Source organism: Phlebotomus papatasi, chromosome 3, assembly GCF_024763615.1.
Source record: "Phlebotomus papatasi isolate M1 chromosome 3, Ppap_2.1, whole genome shotgun sequence".
NCBI lineage: Eukaryota > Metazoa > Arthropoda > Insecta > Diptera > Psychodidae > Phlebotomus > Phlebotomus papatasi.
In genome coordinates, this window is record NC_077224.1 from 26,836,600 (window position 1) to 26,851,259 (window position 14,660).

At 33.3% G+C, this 14,660-nt stretch overlaps 2 protein-coding genes across 10 annotated transcripts in view; both read left to right on the forward strand.

The window, feature by feature from the left end:
• LOC129807383 (neurobeachin) overlaps window positions 1–14,660 on the forward strand; it is a 401,071-nt gene that overhangs the window by 377,151 nt on the left and 9,260 nt on the right. For all 8 annotated transcript variants that reach the window (XM_055856603.1, XM_055856604.1, XM_055856606.1 and 5 more), the window contains one exon: window positions 8,220–10,977. In XM_055856603.1, coding sequence (XP_055712578.1) covers window positions 8,220–10,977 — 2,758 coding nt within the window. The remainder of the gene's footprint in view (window positions 1–8,219; window positions 10,978–14,660) is intronic.
• The window catches only part of LOC129807385 (annexin B11), a 372,667-nt gene that overhangs the window by 217,033 nt on the left and 140,974 nt on the right, over window positions 1–14,660 (forward strand). The window lies entirely within an intron of this gene.

The window sequence follows — 14,660 nt, forward strand, 5'->3', positions numbered from 1 at the left end:
TTCTTTTGAAGTTGATTTTGTTTTTTCTTTTTTTTTTGATAATTTCAATTTGGATGGCATTTGGCATTTGCATGATTAATTAGTAATTTTGTTTTTGTTTGAAATGAAAAAGACCAATCATATTTACAATATTTCTATCATATCAAAATGTTTATATGATGAAATATTGACCAATATTGACATTTCCCTTTGATGATTTTTAATTTTTAAAATAATTGGGTCTCTTTGAAAAAAAAATAACATCATGTGAATATGGTTATGTCAATAAGTCACGTTCCTTTAAACATTTACCATAGCAAAGGGTATATCATTGAACGATTTAATATTTTTATAAAAAAAAGTTAAATTTCTATATGTTAGTTTTGTCATTTAGCCGAGAAACGGCTTGGATAATGGGAAACTGACGGTAATGTAGTCTATTTTTTTTATTATAATCATGTTAAGCCATTTGTCGGCATAAGTCATAGGTGCGTCCAGCACATTACGTAGTTAATAGTAATATTAATTTATTTGAGTCGTTCAGGGCAAAAACCGCTCTTGCATTCAAGTTAGAACTATAGAAGTTAGAACTTTAGGAACTGTACTAAATTTCGGACAGATTGCAGTATCGTACACTTAGTTTGTCTCTCAAATTTCAATAAAATTTTTAGTTTCTTCATTCATTTTCTAGAGTTTACAATGCCAAATCAATGAAAGGAAATCGCACCTACTAACGAGATGCTTTCAAAAACTTGTCCGATATTAGCACACAGAACAACATCTAAGATAAATGCCCTCAATTCGGCCAGTGGATTTTTTTTAAATTATTTTTTTAACATTTCATTGTAAATTTCTATGTAATATAATAGACCTTATATACTGTTACACCGGTTAGACGATATTATAGCAAGTCTAAGTAAATTAAATAAGCAACCCCACTAGCTGATTTGAAGAACCGGGCGGCTACGGGCACTTTACCTTTTATATTTTTATTAAATTTTAAATTGTAAATAATTTTAGAGAAAATCAATGTGATAAAATCATGGATAAGAATTTTTTAAAGGTTCCGAACAATACTCCTGGAAACATATTGAAAACACTTTTTTCATATTCATAAAAAAACTAGACTATCCATTATTTAATTTAATTCAATTTACATTTAACAAATGGCGTGTAGAAAGAAGTGCGGTACCTTTAAATTGGAGTGTCTTTTAAATGGGGCCTTTTTATACCATTTTTGAATGAAACTGAGCCAAATTCTAATTAAAACTAGCTTTACAATTGGTTTATGGAGCTATAGGGGGAGGCTTTGAACTTTCGCACACAAAAATGATGTTCAAGTTCAGTGATTTTTTCTGACTACCATGCAAACCGTATGGATTCTCCAACTATGCCAAAAAAATGTCTTACTTATAAGGTTCATAATCCCACCAAACAAAATCCCAGGAAATCCTTAGATTTTCCTCCAGAGGAAAATGAAAATTTAATGGCGATTTGTCCGATAGATGAATCAAGTTTCTATTATCGCACACGATTCACGCCATCATTGAACACCCCATTTTCACCGTAAATTTTGCACCGGACACTAAAAGTTGCACATCATTGTTTAAAGGGAACTCTAATCTACTTGATTAAACCATTTTTATAAGGAATAAAACATTTTAATATCACTTTTTTGGAACTTTTCTGAGAGATGTTTTATTGACATTAAAAACCATTTTTTTGCTTGATTCTACGAGAATTTCACTCCGGAAACGGTTAAATCTGATGAATACTTTCTTGAAAAGTCCAAATATCACCAAATTTACACGAATCAATAAGTTTTTAAAGCTAAAAATTGACTAAAACTCAGCAAGCGAGAATACCACACAAGATTCCACCATTCCTCCACGGAGCCGGATATGCACAAAAACGTTTGAATGCGCATCATTGAAGATTTCTCTGTTCCTGCAGCTGCAGGAATCGGGATTTAGCACAGATATTGAGCTTCAGCAGGTGAACAAGCTAAAATTTTCACAAAACATCTTCTTACGGACAATTTCTTTTCTTTGTCATGCAAAACAACACAATAGTGAGGTTATGTCAAAGATTGTCAAAAAGCAGTTGTAAACTGTATGAGCTTATTGCAGATGTGATTCTTTCATTGCACATTCAGTTTGTGCAAGCTTGAAAAATATTTTTATATCAAAGAAATGCAAAATTGCTTAATAATTACTCAACTGCAGCCTACTTGAGTCAAATTACTTCTTGTTTATCAACTTTATGATTTTTAAGTTTTCCTTTTTAGTGATGGATCAAATCGGTAGATTACAATAGATGTGAATATGAGGGATCGCATCTAAAATGAAGTTTCTTGGAAAATGTGAGAGAAGCCATGTCTTCTATGTGCGATCGATGAATCTGAGTCAAGTTTGTGAATTTTGTTCCACCCACAAAAAGTGCCTGTTCAGCCTAAAAGATTTTTACTTAAATCTGATTCCTAATAACCCTTCTACCCTCTGTGATAGTAGTTTTTCAGAAAAGTGATATTAATTCTGCACAATCGTATGAAATATTGCACAGCAAAATTACAGTTTTGGACCTGTTTTTAATTTTTGTTTCCTAAAACTAGGGGAAAAGGATTAGACTCCCAATTTTTTCAGGAAAGGTGTGATTTAAGACTAGCTACTAAAATATATAGCCATCAGTGAAAGTTATAAAGTAATACCGGAGAAATTCGAAGTGTCCGATGGTAGCGTATGTGCGAAACATCAAAGCCTCCCCCTACATAAAATATTACATTTTGGATCTTATATGCAACATGTCCGAAATTTGATACATTTTTTTTTCTTTTGGAAAACTTAAACGGTTTTCAGGGGTGACATATGATAACTTCTTTTCGATAGTATATCGACTGTCGATTCTGAAAATTTTAAATGATAATTACACCTTTTATGGATTTAGAGATCTGTATTAACAGTCGCATTTTTAAAAATTTAATAATAAGGGGTTCAATTATGTTTAAAAATCTGTTATTTACTAAATCTATCAGATACAGATTTATCGATACTATCGATTCGATAGTATAGGAAAGTTATAATTCTGTCACAGATCTAAAGCTAGTACCGTTTAGGCTAGTACCGTAATAGCGTTTAATAGCAATACGGCTAACTAGTCTAATTTAATAAGGAAAATTATTTACTAAGAAATGAAACAATAAGGGCTGTCGATATATGAGATTTTTTGAGAGAAAAAATCTCTGGAATTAATTAATACTTTTAAAAGTTTGGGATCTCGACAAACAGGGTTAAACCTGCAGTCTGCAAACCGTATTTAATTCCTTCCGGAAGAACGTTTTGAAATTCAAAACAAGAAATTAAGAACTTCTGATAAGAATCTGTTAGGAGACTGACTTGAACAAGATTTTTTTTCCATAATTAGGGGAAAGTACTCTCCCTTCGAACGTCCATGCTTTCGAATAATGTGAATTTTCTTTTATTTTTCCTAAGAGACTTACACATTTCTATTAATTATTAGTTAGCTTATCGTCAATTTTTAATAATTACGTGATAATTATGTATAAATATAAGATAAAAGAAATTCACATTATTCAAAGGCATGAACGTTCGAAGGGAGAGTACTTTCCCCTATTGCCAAATGAATGAGAGGACTTTTTTAAAAGTACTAAATAATAGAACCAATAATGTGTAAAGAGAGAATATAAGAGGTGTAATTAAAGTCAATCATATGAAAAAATTAATTATTAAAAATATTTTTTAAAAAACATTTTGGCGCTTAATCACTTACAAGTTCCATTAGTGGGTAATTAATTGAAATCGAACAGAGGATAAATTGTCATTCGCAATGAATATTAAAAATAAATAAATTCGATTGTTTTTAGGGATTTTCATTCTCTCATTTTAGTTTTTATTTGCAAAAAAAAACGCTCTTCAATTATTCTCTGTATAAATCTGTGATACAAATACTTTATGAGTGGATAATAATTTAAGTTGATTGATTTTTTAAATATAAATTGGGTATATGTGTTGTTTATTATTGTTAATAATAAAAAAAATGATAGATATTTATTGCTGCATGGTTCCCATTGCAAATCCAATAAAATTCCATTTTTTTAAATCTTTTATTTACTTTAATTGCTCTTAAATCTATATATAGAATTCTGTAGGATAGCAATATTTCAATATCTTTAGTCGTATTGTTTTTGTTTTATTTACAGATTATTGCAAGTATTATAAGAGTTTTCTTGTTAACAGTTGTAACATTAATAGTTGAACATAAATACACACTCATCTTCAGTCTATATATCTCTTAATATTGTGTACAAAATTATTATATCTTTGCGTGCCAACAGTAAAAATTCTCATTAACAATAACAATAATAATCATGGATGATGATGATGCTGACGATAATAATGTTTTAAGGTGGGGTTGGTTTCTGGGGGTGATATGGGAATGAGATTTAGTCCGTGAATGTGATGATTTTGCGAGGCAGAAGCTGAGTAAATTTTCTCCCATTGAGCCTCCGTGGAATATTGAGTGAAGGAAAGATTGAGTGAATATGTAAATTGAACGTCAATGTTTATTATTCACTCTCATCCCTTTTTGCCCAGGAGTTAACGCTGAATGGGTGGAAATTTTTGGTGTATTTTCCCATGTAACAGACACGCACCATAAGACGTTAATATATTCGTATAATCAGCTTTGAGATCAATATTTATGAAATTCTAAGTAAAAGTGAGTTCTTCGCGGGGACCAGGGAGGCAAAAAAAAGATGGTATAAAAAAGCTCGGTGAAACCAATAAGATATTGTGCTTCAGATAAATATTTATTGAAATGTCTTAAATTATTTCTTACAAACTCACTTAAAATGCTAATTTTTTTTTTGGGGAAGTTTATTCAAAGTCTTTTTTTTATTTCATCAACACAAGAAATACACCTTGCTAATGAGAATATAATGCAGTAACCAACCCAGTTTTTGTGGTGATTGAGGTCGGAAATTGTTTTGATGACCCCAATATGTTAAATTTCATCCGGAATTTTTTCCATCGTATTATTTGTTCTAATTTTTGATCTATTCTAATACTGGATATGAATTATTTAAAATAATGCATCTCAAAGATTAAGTAATCTTTTTAGAAGTAGAGTGTTTCGTTTGTGATTGTCATTCCAGATTCAAATCTCGAAAGGGTAGAATTTGGATAGGCGGACAACTTAAGAAAAAGTCCGAGTTCAAAATGCTTTTTTTAATTCATTTTTCTTTTACTGCTCGAATTCAAAGAAAGAACAGTTATATAATCGTCTTTTTTCCAACTTTTCACCGTTATGGAGCTTAAACGGTAAAAGATATCCACTTCCAGTCTTCGATGACCCCCAATAAAAAAACTATATCTCTAGACATTTTTCCTTTCCCCTCTCAACACCCCCACTATCCCCTCCAAAGACATGTTTTTTCGGTTTTTCTAAAAATTGGCCTAAGCTTTTTCAATGATTTTCAGACATGTTTTAAAGCTAGCCCAGGCGAACATTTTGCCTAAACATACCTATGACCGGAAAATTCACCATTTTGAATTATTGAAGGTCAAAAGTTAACCACTTTGAAAGGTTCATTTTTCAACCGATTTGGTTAAATTTGGATTTTTTGGAAAAGTATTAAAATTTCGAACCAGGCTGCATCGGTCTTCATCCGTAATGAGTCGGTTATGTACCGATTTTTTTGATTTGCAAATGCTTTTGTGATTTATGAATAAATTTGATCTCTAGTAGACCAGTAAGCACCAAAAGGACACGCGAAAAACTAATTCACAGTGTGCTCTATCTTATGAGTTCGAGCATTCTGCAAAAACTGGGAAGCTTTGGCATCTCTTTTTTATTTGTACAATACTTTTGTTCTGTTTAAAACACTATACTTAATTTTGGATTATATGCTCAAGTATTTTTCTAATATTCCTTCAAACTTGAAAAAAAAATAGAAAAAACAATATTTCCTGAAAACTTTATTTTTAAAAATTTATATTTTTTCAGTATTACATTTCTTGAAAAGAGAGGTTCCACTTTCACGTGCAACTTTTTTTTTAAATAAATAAAATTTTACAACATTCTTAAAATTGAATAAAACCAGTTAAACTCAAAATTGAAAATGAAACTTTTCAGGGAATAGGTATAGCCAAAAAATCTAAATTTTTAGAACTAAGATTTTTTTTTGGTTTTTAAAGAGAATATCTTTTTTTGAAAAAATAATAATTTAAAGATTCATTTGACATAATAGAATTTATATTTCATAATAATCCCAAAACTGGAATTCTTTGTTTAGGAAGTACGATGCGTAATTAATATTTTAACAAGTTTTAAGAGATTCGTTTTCAAAACGGTTCGTTCAAAGAAAAACGTGATTCGAATATATAGTGAGAACGTCTAAGGTTTTGTATTTTAACAGTCAGACTTTTCTTCCATTCTTAATTGATTTTGTGAGGTCTTAAAGGATTGTCTTAAGGGGTTACGTAGGTCAAAAAGACTTAAAAAACAGCATATTTTCTTTATTTTTTTCAGTGTAATAAACAAAATTATTTAAATATTCAAGCTTTTAAGCTCCTACAACTTTTAACTACCTATATTTCCTGAAATTTTCCTCCAAAAATCATAAATATTTATTCTTTGGGACCTGACCATTTAGGGAGCATTTAAACGGGGGGATTTTATTTCGAAACCGCCATTTTGACACAAAAATCCCCTACTGAGCTTTAGACCGGTACATTTTTGCCTATCTTTTTGCGCTTAAAATCTCCCTCTTCGAAAGCTCAATTTATTTATGTTCGAATATTTTGACATTTCAAACGATTTTAAATCTTTTTTCTTTGTATTTCAAGAGATATTTTTCTTGTGAACTATTTTCAAAGTTATCAAGAGTCGAAAAGCAGGTGAAATGGGGACACGATATCAATCACTCTTCTGAATGCATCGTTTAATCTTCATTAATGGTCGAATTGTTAATTGATTTATTGGAAAATAAAAACTTACGATATTTTCTTAATTTAGCAACAATATTAGCATAAAATCCTGCGGTAGGACGGTTTTAATATAGAGGATGTTGCCTCATCTCCTCTTTCTTATAAAGATAAAGCGTTCGTCACCAGGCATAAATATTAACTTTACCACTCTTTAACAAATTCTTTGATTGTAAAACACTGTGTGATTGGCGTTTGAAACGTTTCGAAATATAATAGAAAGTCTTCCAGACTATCTATTTTAGTTAGAGCACACTTGGAGAATTTATAACAGAGGGTGGAGAAAATTTATCTCAGGGATGAACCACTAAGGGCGATTTCCCGAGACTTACCGGTGCATAGCACAGTGCGGTGCATTTCGAAATTCTCCCGTATAGAAGAAGCCTTAGCTTTTTTTTAGAATCAGAAAATTAAGAATTAAGAAATTTATATTGATGGGGAAACCGGAAATCGTCGGGAAATGGGATCTCTCAAGGAAAACTCATCAACTTTTCTCAAAACTTTCGGCTCAGGCTCCGAGCCTTCATCAGTGACTGGAGCAAAAGAGAGAGAGCCATTCTTTATTCATATTTTTCATTGATCTTTTTTCCAACTTACTCAAGTGTAATATTTCTCTCCTGATGTAAGTTGGAAAAAAGGTCTATGAAAAATATGAATAAAGAATGGCTCTCTCTCTTTTGCTCCAGTCACTGATGAAGGCTCGGAGCCTAAGCCGAAAGCTTTGAGAAAATTTGATGAGTTTTCCTTGAGAGATCCCATTTCCCGACGATTTCCGGTTTCCCCATCAATATAGTTATCCTCACGTCGGTTTTTGCTTCACAATAAGAAATTTATCTCAAACTTAAGGAAGTGATTTACTTTTTTTTTTTGTATTTTTCGGTTTTGAAGCCCCAATATAACTTTACATCTTGGACAATGCATCCCTAGGTTCGCTACTGTTCTGATATGTTTATTTTATATTAAAGACATTGTGTTAATAATAAATTTTAAATTGGTTATTTAATTTAGTTTATTCAAGTTATATTAAGAGTTTTAAATCTAAAAAAAAATATGAGATAATATCACAAAACAGAAATTACATTTAAATTTCATATAAAATCGAATATACACAATTTCTATAATCACTCTAAAAAAATGTGCTTTGCTGAAATGTTAGCAAATTAATTTAGAATTTAGTATTAAAATATTTTTTTGTATTGTCTTTTCTTTTTCCCTGTGGTGTACTATCTCACCAAATAGAGCATGGATTCAGATGCTGCATCTCTCAATATGAATTCAACGGAGAATGATGGTGTTGAGGTTGAATCGTCATCAGAAACCATGGCTGATGATAATAAGCCAAATAATTCTAACGATGAGAGTTGGACGGATGTAAATTTGAATGAGGATGCAGGCGGTGGTGGTGGTGGAAGTGGAATAGGGGGTGGTAGTGTTGGTGATAAAGTTCGGGATATTGAGGGGAATATTCATCATTTGGGCGGGGGAGGAGGAGTAGGTGGTGCAGAACGTGGAGATAAGCCAGATTCTGAGATATCAGTTGTTCGTGTGCCTGATACCTATGCTGGATCATCCAGTGGCACTCGTTCACGTCCCGATGACCTGCAAATGAAACCACCCCTTGTGGGGTCTTTGCCCCTGACAACACCCTCCCGGGAGGCGAGTCTCACGCAAAAACTTGAAATTGCCCTTGGGCCTGTTTGTCCTCTGCTGAGAGAGATTATGGTGGATTTTGCACCATTTCTCTCAAAGACTCTTGTCGGTAGTCACGGTCAAGAGTTACTGATGGAGGGTAAGGGTTTGACGACTTTTAAAAATAGCCACAGTGTCGTTGAACTTGTCATGTTACTGTGCTCACAAGAATGGCAAAATAGTCTGCAAAAACATGCAGGATTAGCCTTTATTGAGCTCATTAATGAGGGTCGTCTGTTGTCTCATGCCATGAAGGATCACATTGTGAGGGTGGCAAATGAGGCGGAATTTATTCTCAATCGTATGAGGGCAGATGATGTGCTAAAACATGCTGATTTTGAATCACAATGTGCACAGACTCTGCTGGAGCGTCGTGAAGAAGAGAGAATGTGTGATCATTTGATAACAGCTGCCCGGCGACGGGACAATGTCATAGCATCGCGATTGTTGGAAAAAGTCAGGAATATCATGTGCAATCGCCATGGAGCCTGGGGTGATACCAGTGGGACGCCGATTAAGACAATTTTCTGGAAACTCGATGCATGGGAGGATGATGCACGACGGAGGAAGCGAATGGTGCAGAATCCTCGAGGATCGAGTCATCCACAGGCCACACTGAAGGCTTCCCTGGAAAATGGGGGTCCTGAGGATGCAATCTTGCAGGCTCGTGAGGAATTCCACTCACAGATTGCTGTGACACGTGGTCAACAACCACCACAGTCAACAGCTGATCTTTTGGATGATTCTGAGTTGTTGATTGAGGATCGTGAGTTGGATCTTGATCTCACGGGTCCTGTAAATATCAGCACAAAGGCCAAACTAATAGCACCGGGTGTTGTGGCACCCGGAACTGTTTCTATCACCACAACTGAGATGTATTTTGAAGTTGATGAAGATAGTGCGGAATTTCAGAAGATTGAACCCGATGTCATCAAATACTGCGATCATTTGCATGGGAAATGGTATTTTTCCGAAGTTAGGGCAATCTTTTCGAGGAGATACCTCCTGCAAAATGTTGCCATTGAAATCTTCCTGGCCAGTCGTACATCAATCCTTTTTGCCTTTCCCGATCAGCATACGGTGAAGAAGGTGATCAAAGCACTACCACGTGTCGGCGTGGGCATTAAGTATGGTATACCACAAACAAGAAGGGCATCAATGATGTCACCGAGGCAACTTATGAGAAATTCCAATATGACACAAAAGTGGCAACGTCGGGAAATTTCCAATTTTGAGTATTTGATGTTCCTCAATACCATTGCTGGGCGAACTTACAATGATCTCAATCAGTATCCCGTTTTTCCCTGGGTTCTCACAAATTACGATTCCCGGGAATTGGACCTGAGTCAACCGTCCAATTATCGGGATTTGTCAAAGCCAATTGGTGCTCTAAATCCCAGTCGTAGGGCATACTTCGAGGAGCGCTACGACAGCTGGGACAATGATACAATTCTTCCTTTCCACTATGGAACACACTATTCAACAGCGGCTTTTGTGCTGAATTGGTTGATCCGTGTGGAACCCTTTACCACAATGTTTCTAGCTCTTCAAGGTGGAAAATTTGATCATCCTGACAGACTCTTCTCTTCGGTGTCTCTATCATGGAAGAATTGCCAAAGGGACACATCTGATGTGAAAGAACTCATACCTGAATGGTATTTTCTCCCTGAAATGTTCTATAATTCTTCTAGTTATCGTTTGGGTGCCCGTGAAGATGGTACAGTGGTATCTGACGTAGAATTACCACCATGGGCTAAGAGTCCGGAAGAATTTGTCAGAATCAATCGAATGGCACTGGAGTCAGAATTTGTGTCATGTCAACTGCATCAGTGGATTGATTTGATCTTTGGATACAAACAACGTGGCCCCGAAGCTGTTCGGGCTACAAATGTTTTCTACTATTTGACATATGAGGGAAGTGTAGAACTTGATACAATTGCCGATCCGGTAATGAGGGAAGCAATTGAGAATCAAATTAGGAATTTTGGTCAGACACCGAGTCAACTGCTGATGGAACCACATCCACCACGTAGTTCAGCCATGCATCTCACACCAATGATGTTCAGTGCGATGCCAGATGATGTCTGCATGTCTCTCAAATTTCATCTAAATTCACCCATTATTCATATATCGGCCAATACATACCCGCAGCTTCCGCTTCCGTCTGTGGTAACGGTAACGGCGGGTCATCAGTTTGCTGTGAATCGGTGGAATTGCAATTATGCTGCTAATGTACAGAGTCCCAGTTATGCAGAATCACCACAGACACCTGGAACCAATCTACCACTTACAATGGATCCAATGCTGTGTAAGTAATTATTATTTTTTGTTCCAAATTATTTTTGCCTTGCAGGATAAAATATCAAGTGATACAAGTTGGACAATTCGCCGGTATAAGTTGGACGTGGCTTTTTTCTTGATAAATCGTCAGTTAAATCAGCATTTGTCGTAACTTTCTTTTGACAACTTTTCAGGAGACAAAATTTTCAGTTCAGCTTTATTTTTCTTAAAAATGAGCCCCGAATGCGATACTTTTGAGTCAAAATAATAAAAGTGGCACTAATAAACTGTAAGTTAACTCGAGAAAATCTTTATAAAATGATTTTAGAAGCTGAAATATTGAGAAATATGTTAGGAGAAACACAATATTTTATCGTAAGTTCCATCCAGTTCCATCGTTTATAAAGCCGTAACTTCCAATGTATGGAAATCTGGAAAGTTACGACAATTTTCTAAAATGCATATCAATTTGAATTATTCTAGTGATAATAAGCGTCTTGATTTGACTAAATTAGTCAATTAAACTGTTATCCCTATCCCTAAAAGCTTTTATTTCATAAATTTTATTGAATAAATTTTGTGTGCCGCGTCGGCCGCGTCGCTTGATTTGTTTTGAATTAATGACAGATGGGCAGAGATTTATTCTTACTTTTTTTGTCACAAATATTGAATTAAAATGATTTAATGTTGCATTATTCGCACTGTCTTTGGATATTTGGAAGAGTTTGTGAACGTTTTATTGAGAAATATTACATTTTTGCTGCAAATTACAAGCCACGCAAAAAAGCAAAACAGTTACGACAAATGCTGATTACTAAAAATGTTGTAAGGAAATTTGTCGTAACTTCCCCAAAAATGGAAGTTACGACAAATTCTGATAAATTTTTCTTAATTAAGGGCACTTACGATAATTTTTGTTTAAAATAAATTTCAATGGGCTTATAAAGGTTTCTTTTTCTCGAGTGCGTTTAATAAACAAAATTACGCTGATTCCAAAAATGTATATATCCCAAAATCGCAAAAATGAAGTTACGATAAATGCTGATTTAACTGACGAAATACAGTGCAAAAATTCTTTTTAAGCATAAGGAACTAAATTATAAAACTAAAGCATTAAAAATATACAAATAAGAATGAAGTACTAAATTTATTAAGAAAAAAAGCCCTGTCCAACTTGTACCATTGTCCAACTCGTACCACTTTACCCTAATTGTGGACACTTTAAAAAAATGTTCAAATTGCTTTAAGATTCGAGCACTTTGCGAATTTCATTAGGAATTAATTTTTTGTGGACTAGGGGGAAGTGGGACACCTTTGAAAGTGGGGCACATTTGAAATTGGAATTTTTCACCTACTTTTAAATTAAATTGAGCCTTATCGTCAAGGGGGAAACAACTCGCGAGTGTAGAACATCTACCAACGTGAATATCGTGAATATTGGCATTTTTTCCTGAATATTGCGAATATTTCATAAATATCATGAATATCACGAATATTTCATAAATATAGTGAATATCACGAATATTTCCTTAATATTAAGAATATCGCGAATAATTCCTGAATATTGCAAATCTTGCGAATATACCTGAATATTGCGAATATTTCATAAATATTGTGAATATCACGAATATTGCCTCAATATTGTGAATATCGCAAATAATTCCTAAATATTGTGAATATCGCGAATATTTCCTGAATATCGCGAATATTTCCTCAATATTGTGAATATCGCGAATAATTCCTAAATATTGCGAATATCGCGAATATTTCCTGAATATCGCGAATATTTCCTCAATATTGCGAATATCGCGAATGATTCCTGAATTTTGCGAATATTTCCTGAATATTTTGAATATCGCGAATAATTTCTAAGTATTGCGAATGTCGCGAATATTCCTGAATATTGCTAATATTTAGAGAAATATTCGAATATTTTCTTCTTCTCATATAAAATTGTGAATATTGATTTTAGGACATGAAATTTTGGTCAGTTGTTTGCCCCTTGCTTATCGTGATAAAATTTAGCTGCACAAACAGATTGAGAAGCTAAATTATAATGATATGGCTTAGTTCCACTTAGGAGAAAAATCCCAATTTCAAAAGTGCCCCACTTCCTCCTAATGATATCTACACATATTGTGAGAAATTTTCGTCAAAATGAAGTCTTTTGACAAAATTACTCCAAATTACTCTATTTAGACAATTTTCACAATTTGCTGAAGCCATAACAGGGGCACAACGAACGATGAAAACCGTTTTTAAAACCGCCTCTTAAAACTTTATTTAATTTAAACTTTACGTATTAATTAAATAAAAAATTAAGTTGAACTAGATTTTCTTAAAGAATTGAAAGAAGTTGAATAATTTGCACAGCTATTTTAACAAAAAATAAAAATAAATAAATAAAAAAAAACAAAATTTTATCAATAAAAAATTAATTATTGACAACAAAAAGTCAATTTTGGATAGTAAAAGAAATTAGAATTCATCAGTAATAAATCAACGTATCAAGTTAAAAAAAACAGTTTTGATCAGTAAAAGGTCAATTTATGTTAATAATAAAACCAATTTTGGGCCAGTGAAAAATCAATTTAGGACAGTAATAAAAGCGATCTTGGCCAGTAACAGATCAATTTTGATGAACAGTAATAAAAAAAATCTTGGTCAGCTAAAAATCAAAATCAAAATCAATTTAGGTCAGCTTTTAGGTCAAATAAAGCAGTTTTGGTCAGTCAAAATCGACTTTGGGGCGGTACCGAAATCAATTTGGGTCAGTAATAAAAGCGATTGTGGCCGATAAAAGATTGCTTTTGGGCAGTAAAATAAACAATAATCAAGTTAGTAATAAAAGTGATTTTGGTCAGTCAAAATCGATTTTGGGGACAGTAAAAAATCAGTTTTAACCAAGCAATGATAGACAAAGAAGGATCGATTTTGAGCAGTGAAAAAATCAATTTGGATCAGTAATAAAAGCAATTTTGGACATTAAAAGATTGTTTTTGGACAGTAAAAAACAAATTAATTGAGGTTAGTAATAAAAGCTATATTGAGCAGTAAAAAGTCAATTTTTGGGCAGTAAAAAACTCAATTTGGGTCAGTAATAAAAGCGATATTGATCAGTAAAATAATGATTTTCGACAGTTAGGCCTCCGGCGCATCTTTTAGATCGGTAGAATTTCATGATTGCAAAATTCGCGTCCCTTTCTTTCTAAAAAGATTTGCCTTAGTCTATTCTACTCTTTCGGATTCGAAATTGGACTGGACTAAATTTAATTTGGTATGATGTTCAAACGAAGAAGAGGAAGAGTGCAATAGAGTAAAATAGACATATGCTAAACTTTTATGAAAGAAAGGGATGTAAATTTCGATTTTATGAAATTTTCCTGATCTAAAAGGTGTGCCGGAGCGATCTTGACCTGTAACTGATCGATTTTGGGCAGTAAAAAATCAATTTAGGTCAGTTATAAAAACGATTTTGACATGTAAAAAATCGACTTTGGACAGAAAAAATCAATTTAGGTTAGATAAAGTCTTAAATCTACGAAAGGTGAGTTAAATTTGTGCAAATTGGCTCTGGTATCCTTTTCAAATCTGGAAAATTTTATGAAAGAATTTTTTAAGAAAGCCATGAAAGAAATTCTATTTTATTCTATTCTCTTCTACAAATCAAAATTCACATCCTTTTCTTAATCGTTTTCCATGGTCTATCCA